The 21,362-nt window shown below is 44.3% G+C and overlaps 1 protein-coding gene across 7 annotated transcripts in view; it reads left to right on the forward strand.

Moving 5' to 3' along the window:
* The window catches only part of KCNT1 (potassium sodium-activated channel subfamily T member 1), a 121,337-nt gene that overhangs the window by 14,400 nt on the left and 85,575 nt on the right, over positions 1–21,362 (forward strand). For 6 of the 7 annotated variants that reach the window (XM_058159475.1, XM_058159471.1, XM_058159468.1 and 3 more), the window contains exon 2: positions 4,331–4,513. In XM_058159475.1, the coding sequence (XP_058015458.1) occupies positions 4,419–4,513 (95 nt within the window). In that variant the 5' untranslated portion in view covers positions 4,331–4,418. Of the gene's footprint in view, positions 1–4,330; positions 4,514–21,362 lie in introns of those variants that run through there. The other variant, XM_058159474.1, reaches the window with a different exon arrangement.

The following is a 21,362-nucleotide window of genomic DNA, read 5'->3' on the forward strand; positions in this document are numbered from 1 at the left end:
AGTCAGATGGTTATCCAACATTTTCTTAAAATTTCCAGTGTTGGAGCATTCACAACTTCTGAAGGCAAGTCGTTCCACTTATTAATTGTTCTAACTGTCAGGAAATTTCTCCTTAGTTCTAAGTTGCATCTCTCCTTGATTAGTTTCCACCCATTGCTTCTTGTTCTACCCTCAGGTGCTTTGGAGGATAGTTTGACTCCCTCTTCTTTGTGGCAGCCCCTGAGATATTGGAACACAGCTATCATGTCTCCCCTAGTCCTTCTTTTTATTAAACTAGACATACCCAGTTCCTGCAACCGTTCTTCGTATGTTTTAGCCTCCAGTCCCCTAATCATCTTTGCTGCTCTTCTCTGCACTCTTTCTAGAGTCTCCACATCTTTTTTACATCGTGGCGACCAAAACTGGATGCAATATTCCAAGTGTGGCCTTACCAAGGCATTATAAAGACTTTAAAAGTCTGCCTCTTCATTCTCCTCTCGCGACTTGGGGAAACCACTTTCGTTGACTTTTTAGCACTTGCTTTGAGTGCCTAAAACCAGACTGTAGGCAGTCCTCGACGCACCACCGCGATTCAGCCCAGAATTTCTGTGGGTTAAGCGAGACAGTGGTTAAGTGAACTTTGCCCCATTTTGCAACCTTTCTCGCCACAGTGGTCAAGCCGTCGTGGAATTAGTCACACGGTTGTTAAGGGAATCCGGCTCCCCCCCCCGGGTCTCCCATTGACTTGGCTCATCAGAATGTCGCAAAAAGGGATCGCGTGACCCCGGGGATGCTGCGGCCGTCATAAATGCGAGTCAGTTGACAAGCATCTGAATTCTGAATCACGTGGCCATGGGGGATGCTGCAATGGTCGTGAGAAACGGCCACGAGCCACTTTTTTCTGTGCCGTCGTAACTGCGAACGGTCACTAAATGAACTGTTGTAAGTCGAGGACTACCTGTACTTGGCTGGAATCTCAGGCCTCCCTTCTCCCTACATTAGCAAATGTCGGTTGCTAAGGGCAATTCCTTGATCTTCCCCTCCTCACTTTTCCCATTGCTGAGAGTGTGGTAAAGGTTAAGGTTCCCCTTGCATATATGTACTAGTCATTCCTGACTCTAGGGGGCAGTGCTCATCACCATTTCAAAGCCGAAGAGCCAGCGTTGCCTGAAGACATCTACGTGGTCATGTGGCTGGCATGACTCAATGCCAAAGGCGCCCAGAACGCTGTTCCCTTCCCACCAAAGGTGGTCCCTATTTTTCTACTCGCATTTTTTTACCTGCTTTCGAACTGCTAGGTTGGCAGAAGCTGGGACAAGTCACGGGAGCTCACCCTGTTACACGGCACTAAGGGTTCGAACCGCTGAACTGCCGACCTTTCAATCGACAAGCTCAGCGTCTTAGCCCCTGAGCCACTGCGTCCCTCTTGAGAGTGTGGTAGACAATCCTAAATGGAACTCTCATGTAAGATTGCTCAGACTCAGAATCGAAGGGACCTTGGAGGTCTTCTAGTCCAACCCCTTGCTCAAGCAGGAGACCCTATACCATTTGAGACAAGTGGTTATCCAATCTCTTCTTCAAAACCTCCAGTGATGGAGCACCCACAACTTCTGAAGGCAACTTTTTTTTTTAATTTGAATTTATATCCCGCCCTTCTCCGAAGACTCAGGACAGCTTACACTGTGTTAAGCAATAGTCTTCATCCATTTGTATATTATATACAAAGTCAACTTTTATTGCCCCCCAACAATCTGGGTCCTCATTTTACCTACCTTATAAAGGATGGAAGGCTGAGTCAACCTTGGGCCTGGTGGGGCTTGAACCTGCAGTAATTGCAAGCAGTTGTATTAATAACAGACAGACTTAGTCTGCTGAGCCACCAGAGGCCCTGCTGTTCCATTGGTTAATTGTCCTCACAGTTAGGAAATTTCTCCTTAATTCCAAGTTGCTTCTTTCCTTGATTAGTTTCCATCCATTGCTTCTTGTCCTGTCTTCTGGGGCTTTGGAAAATAAGTTGACCCGCCTCCTCTTCTTTGTGGCAGCCCCTCAAATATTGGAAGACTGCTATCATGTCACCCCAAATCCTTCTTTTCTTTAGACTGGCCAAACTCAAATCCTGCAACTATTCTCCATATGTTTTTGTCTCCAGGCCTTAGTTGCTCTTCCCCAGTCTCAACATATATATTTTTTTGTAGTACAGTGACCAAAACTGGTGTGGCTTTCCTGAGGCTTTATAAAGCGCTACTGATACTTCACGTGGTTTTGATTCTGTGCCTCTGTTTATCCAACCAAGGATTATATTGGCCTTTTTTTTTTTTTGGCAGCTGCTGCTGCTGCAGCTGTGGTAACGCTACCAGTATTGTATGAAACTGCTGGTTGGCAAGGCAGACTGGAAAGTTTCCAGTGTTTTGAATTTGCACGGAAGCCACGATGAAACCTTTGCGCGCACGTTTGCTTGGACTTGAATTTGCTGCGTGCTTTTGTTCAGAAGGCTGACCGGTGCTTCCGACACCGAGAGGTTGGGCATCCTACATAGATACTTGAAATTTTTTTGCGGTGAGACGCATCATTTGTGATCCTGGTTTAGCTCCACAGAAGTGTTTTAGAATAGAATAGAATTTTATTGGCCAAGTGTGATTGGACACACAAGGAATTTGTCTTGGTGCAGACGCTCTCAGTGTACACAAAAGAAAAGATACGTTCATCAAGGTACAACATTTACAACACAATTGATGGTCAGTATATCAATATAAATCATAAGGATTGCCAGCAACAAGTTACAGTCATACAGTCATAAGTGGAAAGAGATTGGTGATGGGAACGATGAGAAGATTAATAGTAGTGCAGATTCAGTAAATAGTTTGACAGTGTTGATGGAATTATTTGTTTAGCAGAGTGATGGCCTTCGGGAAAAAACTGTTCTTGTGTCTGGTTGTTCCGGTGTGCAGTGCTCTATAGCGTCGTTTTGAGGGTAGGGGTTGAAACAGTTTATATGTCCAGGATGTGAGGGATCTGTAAATATTTTCACGGCCCTCTTCTTGATTCGTGCAGTATACAGGTCCTCAATGGAAGGCAGGTTGGTAGCAATTATTTTTTCTGCAGTTTTTGTGCATTGAAGATCAACTGAAGAAATGCTTAAAGGCACAATGCAGTTTATGAGGCCGTGAAATTTGAGTGAGGGTTATTTATGTATTTAGCGTATGGCCTATTAAACATGGGCTGACAATATACATTTCAACTAGGTTAGTAGAATCCAATAAAATATAAATGTCAGAAAGATCTAGATTCAAATATTAATGTCTGGGTCATCTAACCATTGAAGCACAGCATAATTTATATCTATCTATCTATCTATCTATCTATCTATCTATCATCTATCTATCTATCTATCTATCTATCTATCTATCTATCTATCTATCTATCTATCTATCTATCTATCTATCTAATCAATTACAGGTAGATGTCCCCCTTCACTCTACACTTATTTCTCATCCCTTCTTCTTCTCCCCTTCACTTCCTTCTGTCATGCCTGGAACCCTGACACTTTCACTTCCTTCCTTCCTTCCTTCCTTCCTTCCTTCCTTCCTTCCTTCCTTCCTTCCTTCCTTCCTTTCTTTCTTTCTTTCTTTTTTTCTTTCTTTCTTTCTTTCTTTCTTAGATTCCTTCTCCCAAAGGACTCAGGGCGGTGTACAGCCTTATTAAAACACATAGGAACACAATAAATTTAAAATACATGTTGCATTTTACATATCCGTAAACTTAATAAAATTATTATTTTTTAAAGAAAAAGTCTACATCCTTCCCACGACATTAAGTTTCCTTTTTTTAAAAAAAATAAATCTGTACAGATTTGCCAAGCGATAATTTTTTATTTCTCCCCCTGTGTTCCTCTGCCATCTGTCTCAGACATAGCTCTGAAGGTCATCATCCCCCTTTCACCCTTTCCTTTCTTGTATAAGGCCCACCCCCCGCCAATCCCCCCACCCCCGTTTTTTTCTGGGGGAGGGACCCCAGGGCTGTAAAGAGAGTTGGCTGTAAAGAGCTATTTGCTTGTGTGTGCATTTCTGCTCAGAAGAGGGAGGATTTGAAGAACGGGGAGAGTTTCCTGGTCTCGGGGTTTAAAACTACAAGGAAGATAGAGTCTACTCTGGTCCTTCCCATGGAGCTGGGACAACCAGCTTTCTACTACTCAAGAGGGACTCTAAGCCACACCCGGGAAGTACCATTTTTGTGAAGGAGGGAGTCTTAGTATTTGGCAGGGACTTCCCTATACTGTTTGCATCCAACTGCAGGGGGAAAGGGCAACCTGCCTCCGGTCTCTCACTCTCTCCCCTCCTCTTTTTCCTCCCAGATTCAAGGCATCCCCAGGAGGAGGCGGGAAAGCTGGAGGAAGCAGCACCAACAAGAGTGGGGTCATCCTGGACATCTCCTCTTTGACCATGAACGAGCTGGACTCGGAGGTCCTTCCCCTGCCGCCTCGCTATCGGTTTCGAGACTTGCTCTTGGGCGACCAGAGCTTCCAAAATGAGGACAGGTAAGGCGACACAATGGGACGAAGAAGGAAGAGGTGTGTGTGTGTGTGTGGAGCTGCGAAGGGCGTGGAGCCCTAGTTGGGCAGCTCAAGATGTTGGACAAGGCAGCCGGATGGGGAGCTGTCCATGGTGCTGATTCTTGCCTTTCTCCTTTGAGTGCAACTCCATGCAAATCTAAGCCAATGGGAACTTATAGGTTGAGCTCTCCATGGTGCTGATCCTTGGCAGACCACGGAAGAATCCATTGGTGACTCTAACTTCGACGTTGCTTATAGGTTGGCGTGAGGTCCAGATCCTGTTCCGGTGATCTGTTTGGTTGCGCCGATCGTACGATCCAGATAGGGCCCTGTCTAACTTTGCTGTTGTAGACTTCAATTCGCCCAAGAATTAATGTTCTGTTCTTACCTATCTAAGTGATTCTTTGCTGAAGGATGACTTTATTCGCGTCGCTCAAACACATTTGTGGGAACATTCTGACAATTTGTTACTCTTGGGTTTTTATGCGGGTGGCAGGAGGGGGAAGAGGTTGCAAATTGAAGCCAGTTCGAAGTGCGGAATATAATACTGTTTACGGAGGGAATTGTACTGAAGTAAAACCTGGTTATTCTGTAAACCTTTGGGATACAGATTAACAGAGTTGGAAGGGATCTTGTAGAGGAGGGAGTAAACACAGCTGGGCTTAATGCGGCTCACTTCTACCTACCTAGGAAAGGTTTATACAACCTACCATCCTGCAGTTTGCTTAATTGTGTTTGCAGAAACAAAGTGCAGTTAACAGTGGATTTGCCCAATTTGCTAAGCCGTTAACCTGGTTACGAACAGCCACAGATGGTGTTATACAACGTATCAAGTGAAAATGGACCCGCACCGTAGTTGTACTTTGTATGAGACCCAGGTCAAGAGATTGACAGAAGACCTTGCTTAAGATTTAGTTAACGTTGCTCTTAATTGCTTGCTGTCTCCGTGTGTTTCAAATCAGTTGGGTTAGTTTGTAGTTCTGTGTATCGGGTGAATCTGGGGGAAAAAAACCAGAGTTAATATAGCAATCAAGTTAAGGTTGAACCTGGGTTAATGTCAACCAAGTTGTGAAGCCTCGAATGTAACTCTGGTGGCCATTTGTGTTCAGATAGTTACTTGTTTACAGGAGGGTTCAAATCGGAGGTGAAATCCAGCAGGTTCTGATAGGTTCTGGTGAACCGGTAGCGGAAATTTTGAGCAGTTCGGAGAACCGGCAAATACCACCTCTGGCTGGCCCCAGAATGGGGAGGGAATGGGGATTTTGCAGTATCCTTCCCCCAGGAGTGGGGAGGGAATGGGGATTTTGCAGTATCCTTCCCCTGGAGTGGGGAGGGAATGGGAATTTTGCAGTATCCTTCTCCAGGAGTGGGAGGAATGGGATTTTGCAGTATCCTTCCTGGAGTGGGAGGAATGGGATTTTGCAGTATCCTTCCTGGAGTGGGAGGAATGGGATTTTGCAGTATCCTTCCCCCAGGAGTGGGGAGGGAATGGGGATTTTGCAGTATCCTTCCCCTGGAGTGGGGAGGGAATGGAGATTTTGTAGTATCTTCTCCAGGAGTGGGGAGGGTATGGGGATTTTGCAGTAACTTTCCCCTGCCATGCCCACCAAGCCACACCCACCGAACCGGTAGTAAAAAAAAATTGAATTCCAGCACTGGTTCAAATGTTTTCGATAACAACCCCCACAATCCTTTGCCAAGGGCCAAGCTGGTTGAAGATGATGGGCACCGAAGTCCCAAATAGTCCAGAGCATAACAACATACTTCAAAGTTGGGTATTGCTTTCCCATGTTTTGCAACAAGAACTCTCGCTGGTAAAAACGTCTACCTTGTATTCAATAAAATGCAGAACTTTTTCCAAGCATCCCTTTGAGTAGAAGGACCGGGGTGTGTGTGTGACATGATAGCTCCATTCCAATATCTATCTTTGGGCTGCCCCAACTCCTTTTCCAAAGCACCTGAAGACAGGACAAGAAACAACAGATGGAAGCTTAGTTCCAACCTAGAACTAAGGAGAAATTTCCTGACAGTAAGAACCATCAACCAAGATATTGATATGAATCATGATAGCAGTAATTCCAGTATTGGAGGGGCTGCCCCAAAGAAGAGGGATGTCGTGTCCCATTCCTCTTCTGACGGCCGGGTCGGGGAAGTCCGTATCAAGCGTGCCTCTGCAGCTCTGCCAAAGTCCTATCAGAGTCCTCAGGGCAGGCAGGAATCCAAGGTGTGACTTCAGATGAGACTTTGCCTGACTCAGAGAATGCCAGAAAGCAGATCCTTTATATAGGCCATGGGGTGTGGCTCCATGACTCAGCACTTATCCAGGCCTGCCCCTCCCTTCCTTTTGCTGACATCGCCTCTCCATTCTCCGGAAGCGTGGATCTATCCATTGCATCGTTTCGTCTCCAGCTGTTGGTAATCCCAGCTCGTGGCTGGCTTCAGGCACACATGCTATCGGAGGGAGGTTTGTTTGTTCGGTTTGTCCGGGCATGGTGCCAGGGCTGGGGGCTGGAGGCATGCCAGGGCATTCTTCAGCACTATCAGCGTCCGGCAGGAGATAAGAGGGGTCCGGCTGTGCCTGGGGGGTGGGGGGCGAGCGAGGCACAACAAGGGGAGTCAACTTATTTTCCAAAGCCCCGAAAGGCAAGACGAGAAACAATAGATGGAACTAAGGAGAAACTTTGTAACAGTGAGGACAATTAACCCGCGGAACCGCTTGCCTCCAGAAGTTGTGGGTGCTCCATCTCTGGAAGTTTTGAAGAAGAGATTGGACAGCCATTTGTCTGGAATGATACAGGGTTTCCTGCCTGTGCAGGGGGTTGGACTAGAAGACCTCCAAGGTCCTTTCCAACTCTGTGATTCATTATTCATTCATCGATCTAGCTAACACCGCTTCAAACATGATTCCTTTTTTTAAAAGAAAAATCCATATTTATTTATTTATTTATTTATTTATTTTGTCACAACATCATACAAAGAGATTATATAGTATATACACATATAAACATATATAGGAAGAAGAAAAGAAAAACAATAGGACAGGAACGGTAGGCACGTTTGTGCGCTTATGCACGCCCCTTATGGTCCTCTTAGGAATGGGGTGAGGTCAATAGTAGAAAGTTTTTGGTTAAAGCTGTTAGGATTATGGGAAGAGACCACAGAGTCAGGTAAAGTATTCCAAGCACTGATGATTCTGTTGCAGAAGTCGTATTTTCTGCAATCTAGATTAAAGCGGTTTACATTAAGTTTAAATCTATTGGTTGCCCTTGTATTATTGCAATTAAAGCTGAAGTAGTCTTTGACAGGAAGGACATTACAATAGATGATTCTGTGAGTTAAACTTAGGTCTTGTCAAGGCACGGAGTTCCAAGTTTTCTAAGCCTAGGATTTCAAGTCTGGTGGGATAAGGTATTTTGTTGTTTTCAGAGGAATGGAGAACTCTTCTTGTAAAATATTTCTGGACACGTTCAATTGTATTGATGTCAGAGATGTGGTGAGGGTTCCAAACAGGTGAGCTGTATTCTAGAATTGGTCTAGCAAATGTTTTATATGCTCTGGTTAGTAGTGTGGTGTTTTGGAAAAGAAGCTACAAAATTAGGTTTACAACTCTTAGAGCTTTTTTTGCTATGTAGTTGCAGTGGGCTTTGGCACTTAGATCATTTGACATGAAAACTCCAAGGTCTTTAACGGGATGGGGGTCGTCTGTAAGGTAATGTCCATCTAGTATGTACTTAGTTTTAGAGTTCTTTTTTCCTATATGTAAGACTGAGCATTTGCTGGTTGAAATTTGAGCTGCCAATTTTAGACCAAGCGGTTAGATGGTCAAGGTCGTTTTGAATGATAGAAGTGTTGTCTGTGGTGTTAAATAGTTTGACATCGTCAGCAAAGAGAACACAATTACTTGAGATATGGTCACAAAGATCATTAATGTATAGAATAAAGAGTGTTGGTCCAAGGACGCTGCCTTGAGGAACGCCACTCTTGACAGGAACAGGATTTGATAAAGCATTGCCAATTTTGACCACTTGTTGTCTGTTAGACAGAAAAGCAGATATCCATTTGTGGAGGGGTCCTGAGATGCCATAGGATGTTAGTTTAAGGAGAAGTTTATCGTGTACTACTGAGTCAAAAGCTTTGCAGAAGTCTATGTAGATTGCATCTATTGATTTGCCTTGATCTAGATTTGAAGTCCATATGTTTTTGCAGTGGAGAAGTTGTAAGTTACATGATAACTTTTTCCTGAAACCAAATTGTTTGTTGGAGAGTAGGTTGTTAGTTTCTAAGTGTGAGGTAATGGATTGATTGATGATAGATTCCATGACTTTGCAGGTGACGCAGCAAAGGGAGATCGGTCTGTAGTTTTCGACTAAGCTGGGGTCTCCTTTTGGGGAGAAGTGCTCCAACACTAGAAGTTTTTAAGAAGATATTGGACAACGATTTGTCTGAAATGACACAGGGTTTCCTGCCTGTGCAGGGGGTTGGACTAGAAGACCTCCAAGGTCCCTGCCAGCTCTATTCTGATCGTTTCAAGCTTTCACAATGCTGCCCCAAATGTGGCAAAGCTAATTTAGAATTCCCTGGGGACGAGAGAGAGAGTGTAATACTTAATAGAATAGAATAGAATTTTATTGGCCAAGTGTGATTGGACACACAAGGAATTTGTCTTGGTGCATATGCTCTCAGTGTACATAAAAGAAAAGATACGTTCATCAAGGTACAACATTTACAACACAATTGATGATCAATATATCAATATAAATCATAAGGATTGCCAGCAACAAGTTATAGTCATACAGTCATAAGTGGAAAGAGATGGGTGATGGGAACTATGAAACGATTAATAGTAGTGCAGATTCAGTAAATAGTCTGACAGTGTCGGCTGTCAGACTATTTAAGACGGCTGCAAAAAGAGCTGGTGTGTGAGAACACTACAAGCCACTTGTCTGGAACGGTATAGGGTTTCCTTCTTGAGCAAGGGGTTGGACTAGAAGGCCTCCGAGGTCCCTTCCAACTCTGTTATTTCTTTTACAGTTTCATGACGACCAAAATAATGGCCGCGGCCTGTGGCCTCCAAACCCCGCCAAGCCTAGGACGCGCCAGCATCGGTCCCCACAGTCCTGTATGTCGGCTGGGAGACCCCTGGCGAGCCGTCCGTGCGGCAGGTGTCCTTTTCGGAACACCTGGCCCCTAAGGGCCTCGGCGGCGGCCGGATTCGGGCGCTGGAGGCAGGAGAAGCCTTCCAGACGTCCGTTGCCGCTGGACACCAGAAGTCGTCTCCGCCCCTTATCATCTTTATAGCTTCCTCTGCACTCTTTTTAAAGCCACAACATTTGCATTCTGGTGACCAAAACTGGATGCAGTATTCCAGGTGTGGTCTTCTAGCTTCCGGTACTGTATCCATGACCATTTTCTGCTTGATGCGTTTTGTGTTTTTAAAGGAATGTGCAGAAAAAACAACTACTTCTCCTCCTCCTCCTCCTCCTCCTCCTCCACACACCACACTCCCTTGTAGCACTGTTGACATTCCCTAGTTAAGTCATAAAACATCTGCAAGAAAATAACCAAACTCAGAGAGTACCAAGGATCCTGCAGTCCTCCTCCTCTTCCTCCTTCCTCCACTTCTTCCTCCTCCCTCCCTCCTTCTTCCACTTCTTCTTCCTCCTCTTCCTCCGTCCTCCTCCCTCCCTTCTCTTCCCCTTCCTCCACTTCTTCCTCCTCCTTCCCTCCCTCCCTCCTCTTCCTCCTTCTTCCAGTTCTTCCTCCTCCTCCTCTTCCTCCGTCCTCCTCCCTCCCTTCTCTTCCCCTCCCTCCCTCCCTCCCTCCCTCCCTCCTCTTCCCCCTTCCTCCACTTCTTCCTCCTCCTCCTCTTCCTCCCTCCCTCCCTCCTCTGGATGGGCTCAATCAACAGTGTGCCAACTTCCCCTTCCCTTTTCTTCCTCCTAAATGCTCTCCCAGGGTCTGAATTGGTTTCTGGCTTTTATTTTTATTTCTAAGTGGCTCTACGCAGAGGCTCCCTCGCAATCCAGAGTGATCTTCTCTTTAAAAAGGGAGCACAGCGGTGATTAGTTCGGAGCGCAATAATTAGAACCATTTGTATCGGCGGCTGTGCCAGGCTGACAGCTGGGGAGGGGCAGGTGGGAGGAAATTTGATGGCTCTTCAAACGGGAAAAAACGTTCAGGAGAGACCTAGGTGTTCCTTTTTTAAATTATTATTATTTCTATTTACAGTGGGAAGGAGCAAGAGGAGGAGGAAAAAAAAGGGTCAAAGGATGCTAGCATTTTTCCGAACAGTACATTTGAACGAGGAAAGTCATCTTAGCTGCTGAAGGAGTCGGGCTAAATTAAAATAACAGGAACAATGACTTAGTGGTCCAATGGATACTTTAGGGCAGGGTTCTTCAACCCCTGGTTCATGGATCAGCACCGGTCCACAGCAGGCCAGCAACCGTTTAAACAAATTAACAGAGTTGGAAGGGACCTTTTCGGTCATCTAGTCCAACCCCTCCCTCCCTGCCCAAGCAGAAGACCCTACAGCATTTCTGACAAATGGCAGTCAGGTCTCTTCTTGAAAGCTTCCAGGGGATGAAGCTCCCACAACATCCAAAGGCAACTTCTGCTCCATTGAATATAGAATAACAGAGTCGGAATGGACCTTGTAGGACATCTAGTCCAACCCCCTGCCCAAGCAGGAGACCCTACAGCATTTCTGACATATGGCAGTCCGGTCTCTTCTTGAAAGCCTCCAGGGATGAAACTCTCACAACTTCTGAAGGCAGCTTCTGTTCCACTGGTTGATTGTTCTCACTGTCAGAAAACGTTTCCTTATTTCCAGGTTGAATCTCTCCTTGATCAGTCTCCATCCACTGTTCCTTGTCTGGCCTTCGGGTGCTTTGGAAAACAGCTTGCCCCCCTTCCTCCTCTCTGTGGCATCCCCTCAAATACTGGAAGACTGCTATCCTGTCTCCCCTGGTCCTTCTTTTCATTAAACTAGACATACCCAGTTCCTGCAATCAAAATAGCTTGACCCCTTCCTCTTTGTGGCAGCCCCTCAAATATTGGAAGACTGCTATCCTGTCTCCCCTGATCCTCTTCACTAGACTAGCCTGGCCCAGTTCCTGCAACCGTTCTTCATATGTTTTAGCCTCCAGTCCCCTAAACATCCTGGTTGCTCTTCTCTGCACTCTTTCTACAATCTCAACATCCTTTTTATAGTCTGGCGACCAAAACCGGATGCTGTATTCTAGATGTGGTTCACGCAGTCCACGCGAACTTAGAACTAAGGAGAAATTTCCTGACGGTTAGAACAATTAATAAGTGGAACAACTTGCCTGCAGAAGTTTTGAATGCTCCAACACTGGAAGTTTTTAAGAAAATGTTGATTAACCATTTGTCTGAAATGGTGTAGGGTTTCCTGCCTGGGCAGGGGGTTGGACTAGAAGGCCTCCAAGGTCCCTTCCAACTCTTGTTATTATGAAATTATGAAACAAGCCACGCAAATAAGCGAAGCCCCATCCGTGGGATGCAGGCAACACGCAAAACCACGCTTGCTCCGCGTCCATGGAAAAACACCTTTGATATGTGGATTAGGTCCAGGTAATTTATTAGGGGGCAGGGAAGTTGAAGAAGTTTGCTAATTTGATTAACTTGGAGACACCGATTCCCAGACCGCGGTACATTCGGTTAATATTTTAAGGGAAAATGGAAACAGCCTAACGAATAAAATATATTTGAATATCAAATTCGTCGCGAGCCCCAAGGTCATTTTATATCGGCAGCGTTGGGAAATTTAATCACTCCTCCTGATTGCATGGATTTCCAGAGCATCTAATAAAACGCAGCTTTTTAAAGCATTATTATTTTCCTTTGGATTCTTTCACCTCGGGGAAAACTGTAGGAAAAAAAAATAGCACCATCTGTGCCTCCAACATTTGATTGTCCTTTTGTTTTTTGAAGCAAAGGTTCTATAGAGGATGCCTAACTAAGAGAGAGAAAAAATTCCGCCCAATTTTAATTAACCTTGCTCCAGTTTTAACTATGCGGATGTGGGGGAAGGATTTTGAAGATTTGTTTCTTACAGTTTTAACCCTCCTCTTCCTTCCAGGTATACAAGGAAGACTTGGCTCATACTGGAATCTAATGTAGATCCCTGAGATTTTATTTATTTTTTTTGGGTGGGGGAATCTATATCTTTCACAAACTGGATTGCACAGTTCTAAAATCCATCTTTCTAAATTAGGCTGCTTGTGCACCTGTGTCATGTTTGTGTAGAGAAAGTCGAGCTCGTTTTTGGTTCCGGGAAATAAATACTTGCACTCACCCTATGTTCAGAGGCATTCTGTTCCGTCTTCCAAAGTGTTTGGCCCCTAAACTGCCATCTGGCTTGCTTTTTGATCTTTGGCAAGTGCCTGAATAATTTTCTTGGCAAGGTTTCAGAAGTGGTTTTGCCATTGCCTGGTTCCTAGGGCTGAGAGAGAGTGGCTGGCACAAGGTCGTGGTCTTTCCATTTTGCTTCAACCTCTACACCCGACATGATCTTTGAGAGGAAAAGAAAGAAAAACGTGCAAAAACCGAAAAACGAATTCTGCATTTTGTTTTAATTGTGTTACACTAGGGTGGGAATTAATCCTTTTGCAATTATGATTGTGGGTTGTTGTTTTTTTCCTAATTGCCTCCCTAATTTAAACAAGGAAATAAGCTTATAAGATCAGAGGGAGAAGAAATGCAGTCTGGGCTCCAAGCTCATTTTGAACTGTAGTTTCCATGGTTTTTCCTGTGTCATTTGAGCAATTTCCCTGTGTCATTTTGAGCAAAGAAAAAAAAAAGGGATATATTTGCACGCGAGGCTACGAATCTGACCTTTTTGAGTTTTATCAGCCTCGGATTCAAGCTCTACCCGATCCCTTTTTCCGTTCAAGCTGCAAAAAAAAAGAAAAGAAAAAAGAAGAGCTCGTTTTATGGCTTAATAATTCGTCAGCTTTTCAAACAGCCTTGTTTTTTGCAAGCAAACATAAAAAGGAGGGAAAAAAACTGCCAGGTTATTTATTCAATGTATGGTGTTAACATACGTGGACTGGCAATATAAACACCGGCAATATAGATTAACATTTTCACTTCGGTTAAATCAAAGCACAATAAAAATACAAACACGCTAGAAAAACAAATAAATAAACCTTGCTAGAAATGGTAACGTTTCTTTCTCACTCCATTCTTAGGGAGAGAGAAAAAAAACAAAACCCGCATAAAATTTAGAAGAATTTAGGATGTTCAGGGAAGGAGGGGGGAAATTCCACCCCCCCGGCAAATAATAATAATGGCCAACTATCTGAAAACAGTTGTCTGAAAACTGTCTGCATGTTTTGCATGCAAAACTTGTTCATATACGGTATAATAGAGAAATGTTTAGATTGAACAAGACAGACATAGATGAAGATAGGGATAAAGATGAGGAGTTAGGTATTTCTTGCTTAGATAGATAGATAGATAGATAGATAGATAGATAGATAGATAGATAGATAGATAGATAGATAGATAGATAGGTAGGTAGGTAGGTAGGTAGGTAGGTAGGTAGGTAGGTAGGTAGGTAGGTAGGTAGGTAGATAGATATGCAGGTTTTGGTATGTTTGGGTCTTTTCCCGTGTAAAATTGGAAGACCTGAACATACCAAAACCTGCATACATAAACCCGTGAAAACCTACGAAAACACACACACACACATATATACACATATAAATATAAATATATAATAATAAATACAAATATATAAATTTGAGCAATGTAATGAGGATTGCTTACATTTGATAAATGTGAGAGAGATTACTAATACTGTTAATGTGAATTGGATTAATATGAATGATACCCAGAACCAACTCTGTTCACACACAATATGGATGTATATATATTTAATTTAATTTTTTTTGGGGGGGGTGGATTTTTGCATGCAAGTTAATAGAATAGAATAGAAGAGAAGAGAATTTTTTATTGGCCAAGTGTGATTGGACACACAAGGAATTTGTCTTTGGTGCATCTGCTCTCAGTGTACATAAAAGAAAAGATACGTTCATCAAGGTACAACATTTACAACACAAATGATGGTCAATATATCAATATAAATCATAAGGATTGCCAGCAACAAGTTATAGTCATACAGTCATAAGTGGGAAGAGATTGGTGATGGGAACTATGAGAAGATTAATAGTAGTGCAGATTCAGTAAATAGTCTGACAGTGTTGAGGGAATTATTTGTTTAGCAGAGTGATGGCCTTCGGGAAAAAACTGTTCTTGTGTCTAGTTGTTCTGGTGTGCAGTGCTCTATAGCGTCATTTTGAGGGTAGGAGTTGAAACAGTTTATGTCCAGGATGCGAGAGATCTGCAAATATTTTCACGGCCCTCTTCTTGATTCGTGCAGTATACAGGTCCTCAATGGAAGGCAGGTTGGTAGCAATTATTTTTTCTGCAGTTCTAATTATCCTCTGAAGTCTGTGTCTTTCTTGTTGGGTTGAAGAACCGAACCAGACAGTTATAGAGGTGCAAATGACAGACTCAATAATTCCTCTGTAGAACTGGATCAGCAGTTAAGTGTGCCGTCTTAGGATGGCGTGACAAGGACAAACGTGGAGAGTAAATTGGAAGGGACATCGCAAAAGGAATTGCTGCAGGCTGCCCATCATAGCGTTACAATGTCGCTAAGACAAACTTAACAAGCCCTTGTTTGCTCTCGCGGGTAAATATAGTGGTCTATTAGCGTCTTTGAAATTAGGCGAGGGATTCCTGGCTTCCTTTCTTAAAAGAAACACGGTGAGTCACCGGCTAATCTTCTCACCGGCTAATCTTCCCACCGATGGCAACACTTATTCTTTTTTTTTTCTCCATGTCTTCCTCTACATAGCAAGCGGGGCTCCAGCGTTGATAACCAGTGGTGGGATTCAAATCATTTATCAACCAGTTTTCTGCCCTAATGACCTAATGATGGGTGGGCGTGGCCATGGTGGGTGTGGCCAGGGGTGTGACAGGCAGCACTTGGTTTCCTGCACCTCCCTGGGAGCAAAAATGGGCCACGGGTGGGGGGATGTGCTGCCCCCCGTGCGCCCTGTTTTGGGCTTAATAGGCCTTCCTGAAGCCTCCTGGAAGCAAAAATGGACCGTGGGGGGCTGCCCCACCCTTCGTGATCCATTTTGGGGCTAGGAGGCCTCCCTGCACTTACCTGGGAGCGTGGGGCACGTGGGGACTCCTGGAAGGGGAGGGGAGGGGCCATCCAGAAATTTAACTATTGGTTTGCCCCAACTAGTCCGAACCGGTTGAATCCCACCACTATTGATAACCATGCGCTGAAAAGTTGCAAGCAAAGAAACAGATTTGGGAGCAGAAACCTGTTGAGCCAGGACGTGTTTTCAGATTTCAGATTAACAAGACTTGGAAGGGACCTTGTAGGTCATCTAGTCGAACCCGCCCCCCCGCCCTATACCATTTCTGACAAATGGCCGTCCAGTCTCTTTTTGAAAGCCTCCAGGGATGAAGCTCCCACAACTTCCGAAGGCAACTTCTGTTCCATCGGTTGATTGTTCTCGCTGTCAGAAAATTCTTCCTTATTTCTTTTTTTTTTTTTAATAAAAAAGTTTTATTTTTACATTCATATCCAACAACTCATCCAATGTACAGTCATATACAATTAGTCGGGCTTGCCCAGTCACCACCCCCTCCTTTTAACTCTCTTCCCTCTTCTACCTTCTTCTACTTTCCAGACCTTCCTCCCCTTCTCTTATCTACATCCTCTCCTCCCTCCACCCTACACCTTCCTTCTCCCTCTTCTACCCCTCTTCCTTCCTCTTCTCCCTCTTCTACCCCTCTTCTCCTCTTTCCTACCTCCTACTCTCTCCTCTTTTCTCCCTCCCCACCGTTCTAAAATGGTAACTGGGCAGACCCGACCCTACATTAATTATATTTATACATCTTCAATAATCCCTGTACATTCACCATCACTCCATCTCTAGCCTCAACCCCCCCAATTCCCTTCCCCCTTACCCTCCCCACCCCGACTTCCCAGAACAAAATGCAGGGTATCAAAACTAACAATCATAATCTAAAATAATTCCTAAATTATAATCTCTAGTCTCTCCACACTTAATCACACTCTCAATTCCCCTCTCCTTCAGAAATATATCTAATACAAAATATTTCCTAAATTTACTCATATGCTATTCGATATTTTTTTATCTGATACTTATTCTGAATATAATCAATCCACATTTTCCATTCTAAAATATATTTTTCTTGTGTATAGTCTTTCAAATAAGCAGAGATTTTGCCATTTCTGCCAGATTTGATTCTTTAAGTGTCCATTCTTCAATTGTAGGTAATTCTTCTTTCTTCCAATATTGAGCAATCAAAAGTCTTGCGGCTGTTATTAAGTTCAAAATCAATTTAGTCTCTATAACTGTACAGTCCATAATTATTCCTAGTAAAAAGAACTGCGGAGTAAACTTAATCTTCTTTTTCAAAATATTCTGCATAATCCACCACACTTTAATCCAAAATGCTTTAACTTTTTTACAAGTCCACCATATATGGTAATAAGTGGCATCTTCACAATCGCATCTCCAACATTTAGCCTGTACATTAGGATACATACATGACAATTTTTTTAAATTCTTCCTTATTTCTAGGTTGAATCTCTCCTTGATCAGTGTCCATCCATTATTCCTTGTCTGGCCTTTGGGAAAATAGTTTGACCCCTTCCTCTCTGTATGTTTCTACAGGTGTTTTTCATTTTTTGTTTATTTCTTTCATTGAGCTTTTAATCGCTTTTCTCCTCCCAAATGTTGCTTTACCTGTTGGGTAACTGGGCAACTGAATGGAGCTAGCAGAGTGTTTTTTTACTGGCCGGATGCCGTACCAGTCGCCAATGCGGAGTTTTATTCAGCAGATATATTCTCACTGTGCCCAGAGAGAGAAATATATCTGCCTCTACCTAGGATCGAACTCCACAGCCTCCTGATTGTGAGGTGAGAGCTCCACCTCTAGGCCACTGCACCACTCTACCGTGGGAATGCAGCGACGGCAATAAATACGGAGCAGCCGTAAGTCCATTTCTTCCCGTGCCGTTGTAACTCTGAACGTTTGCTCAACGAATGGCTGTAAATCAAGGATGACCTGCAACTTCAGTGAAAGGGCTGTGCCTTTTTAAAAACAAATGCTAAAAGTAATAAACCATCCAGCGGATCGCACCTCTTCCCCTCTAAGTAGGAGGCGACATGATTCCCATTTGTAGGCATTCTGCCCGGGTTAGGTGGGAAGAGAGACTTTGAGAGCGCATGAAATCCAACCGCTTATGAACGGCAGGCGCGATTGCTCGTTAAACTGGCACTTAATTTTCTCCGGGTGGAGCGTGGAGGCTCTTTGTAAAGCCGCAGGATCCGTTTATTGCGAGGATCAATGCAAAAGGGGTCTTTAGCTGAAAGTCTGGGAAATGGTGCTTGATTTGAGGCGGCAGAGGGGAAAAAATATGCTGTTGGTAACAGGTCAGTCCGTCTGGTTGCATCAAAAACGAACCGACTGCTCAGCTCCCTTTGGCCGCTTAGAGAAGAAGGAGTGTCTCGTTTTAGAGTTGACAGCGCAAAACTGCAAAATGCAAAGTTGTTGTTGTTGTTGTTGTTGTTGTTGTTGTTGTTGTTGTTGTTCTTCTTCTTCTTCTTCTTCTTCTTCTTCTTCTTCTTCTTCTTCTTCTTCTTCTTCTTCCCCTCCCCCTCATCTTCTTCTTCTTCTTCTTCTTCCCCTCCCCCTCATCTTCTTCTTCTTCTTCTTCCTCCTCTCCTCCTCCTCCTCCTCCTCCTCTTCTTCTTCTTCTTCTTCGTCTTCTTCTTCCTCCTCCTCCTCCTCCTCCTCCTCCTCCTCTTCTTCTTCTTCTTCTTCTTCTTCTCCTCCTTCTTCTCTTCTTCTTCTTCTTCTTCTTCTTCTTCTTCTTCTTCTTCTTCTTCTTCTTCTTCTTCTTCTTCTTCTTCCCCTCCCCCTCATCTTCTTCTTCTTCTTCTTCCTCCTCCTCCTCCTCCTCTTCTTCCTCTTCCTCCTCCTCCTCCTCCTCCTCCTCTTCTTCTTCTTCTTCTTCTTCCTCCTCCTCCTCTTCCTCCTCCTCCTCCTCCTCCTCCTCCTCCTCTTCTTCTTCTTCTTCTCCTTCTCCTCCTTCTTTTCTTCTTCTTCTTCTTCTTCTTCTTCTTCTTCTTCTTCTTCTTCTTCTTCTTCTTCTTCTTCTTCTTCTTCTTCTTCTTCTTCTTCTTCTTCTTCTTCCTCCTCCCCTCATCATCTTCTTCTTCCTCCTCCTCCTCCTCCTCCTCCTCCTCCTCTTCTTCTTCTTCCTCCTCCTCCTCCTCCTCCTCCTCTTCTTCCTCCTCCTCCTCCTCCTCTTCTTCTTCTTCTTCTCCTCCTCCTCCTCCTCCGCCCCCTCCTCCTCCTCCTTTCTTCTTCTTCCTCCTCCTCCTCCTCCTCCTCCTCTTCTTCTTCTTCTTCTTCTTCCTCCTCCTCCTCCTCCTCCTCCTCTTCTCCTCCTCCTCCTCTTCATCTTCTGCTTCAGCTTTTTCTTCTCCTTCTTCTCCTTCTTCTCCTTCTACTGCTTCTGCTGCTTCTGCTTCTCCTCCTCCTCCTCTTCTTTTTCTTCTTCCTCTTCCTCTTTTTTCCCCCCTCCTCCTTCTCCTCCTTCTTCCCCTCCCCCTCCTTCAAATATTAGACGATAGATAAACTTTCCATGAGCAATATGAAAGTGATGGTTTGATTGTAAAAAAAAAAAAAAAAAAAGAGTGGGGATCAAATTGCAAAAGGTCTATTTGAAGAGCCTGTAAATGGGCTGGGACGAAAGGAACACGGAGAACATTGTGATCAGACGATAACAATTTGCAAAAAAATAAGACACAAGATGCTGAAATAAAGTATGGATTAGAATGTAGGTGGACGGGAAGGAAGAATTGATTTTCAAGCATCAAGAATTAGGCAGGTTTGAATTTCTTTTAGTTATGTTTCCTTTTGTGTTTTTATTATAATTTCTTAGTTCTTAGCTTGCTCTTTATTATTTAGTTTCTTAGTCCGTGACTTGTTATTTCTCTTCAATAGTCAGCACAACATTACCTACCTTGAAAGAGAACAGAATGAGGGGTCTGGATCAGGGGTGAAATCCAATTTTTTTTTACTACCGGTTCTGTGGGTGTGGCTTGGTAGGTGTGGTGTGGCTTGGTGGGCGTGGCAGGGGAAGGATACTGCAAAATCCCCATTCCCTCCCCACTCCAGGAGAAGGATACTGCAAAATCCCCATTCCCTCCCCACTCCAGGAGAAGGATACTGCAAAATCCCCACTCCTGGAGGAAGGATACTGCAAAATCCCCATTCCCACCCCACTCTGGGGGAAGGATACTGCAAAATCCCCATTCCCACCCCACTCTGGGGGAAGGATACTGCAAAATCCCCATTCCCTCCCCACTCCAGGAGAAGGATACTGCAAAATCCCCATTCCCTCCCCACTCCTGGGGGAAGGATATTGCAAAATCCCCATTCCCTCCCCACTCTGGGGGAAGGATACTGCAAAATCCCCATTCCCTCCCCACTCCTGGGGGAAGGATATTGCAAAATCCCCATTCCCTCCCCACTCCTGGGGGAAGGATACTGCAAAATCCCCATTCCCTCCCCATTCCAGGTGAAGGTACTGCAAAATCCCCATTCCCTCCCCACTCCTGGGGGAAGGATATTGCAAAATCCCATTCCCTCCCCATTCCAGGAGAAAGATACTGCAAAATCCCCATTCCCTCCCCACTCCTGGGGGAAGGATATTACAAAATCCTCATTCCCACCCCACTCTGGGGCCAGCCAGAGGTGGTATTTGCCGGTTCTCCGAACTACTCAAAATTTCCGCTACCGGTTCGCCAGAACCTGCTGGAGTTCACCCCTGGTTTGGATGCATTTATAATGCCTGCCTATAAAAAATGGGGTAAAACGAACATCAGGCTGCTAAAAACATGCTGTGGTGTTAATATAGAGTGCAAAGCCTCTGTAATGTCGAACGTTTCAATTTGGTGTTATTTAAATGACAATATTGGTTTGTGCTGAATTTTTCCCACCGTGCCTTTATTCCGAAGGAACTAGGAACCACGAAGGAAGGTGCTTCTAATGATTTACAAAGTGGAGAAGTGGAAAGAGATTATATGAAAAATGCATGACCGATGGTGCTTGACTCGACTCAAGTGAGAATCGATTTCCCCCCACTTCCCTGGATAATGACGTCTGTTGGTAATACGGGAGAGGAAGAACTCTTTTGCAGAGTGCATTTAATTACAAGGGAGAGGAGCGGGAAGAAGTGGAAGAAAATATATAAAATGTGGGAAAGTGTTTTGGAGAAAGCAGAATGCAAGGGCCGCGGTGTGGCTCAGGCTGTAAGAAGCCTGTTATTAAACACAGCTGCTTGCAATTACTGCAGGTTCTAGTCCCACCAGGCCCAAGGTTGACTCAGCCTTCCATCCTTTATAAGGTAGGTAAAATGAGGACCCAGATTGTTGCGGGGGGGCAATAAGTTGACTTTGTATATAAATATACAAATAGAATGAGACTATTGCCTTACACACTGTAAGCCGCCCTGAGTCTTCGGAGAAGGGCGGGATATAAATGTAAATAAAAAAAAAATCAAGGAGAGGGGGAGTCCTGCATGGATGTGTTGAAATGCACATCGCCAAAACAGTGGGTGGGGGAAAAATACTGACTTCAGAATAACAGAGTTGGAAGGGACCTTGGAGGTCTTCTAGTCCAATCCCTTACTCAGGCAGAAATACAATTTCAGACAAATGGTTGTCCGGTCCTTTCTTTAAGA

This window comes from Ahaetulla prasina, chromosome 16, assembly GCF_028640845.1.
Source record: "Ahaetulla prasina isolate Xishuangbanna chromosome 16, ASM2864084v1, whole genome shotgun sequence".
Lineage (NCBI taxonomy): Eukaryota > Metazoa > Chordata > Lepidosauria > Squamata > Colubridae > Ahaetulla > Ahaetulla prasina.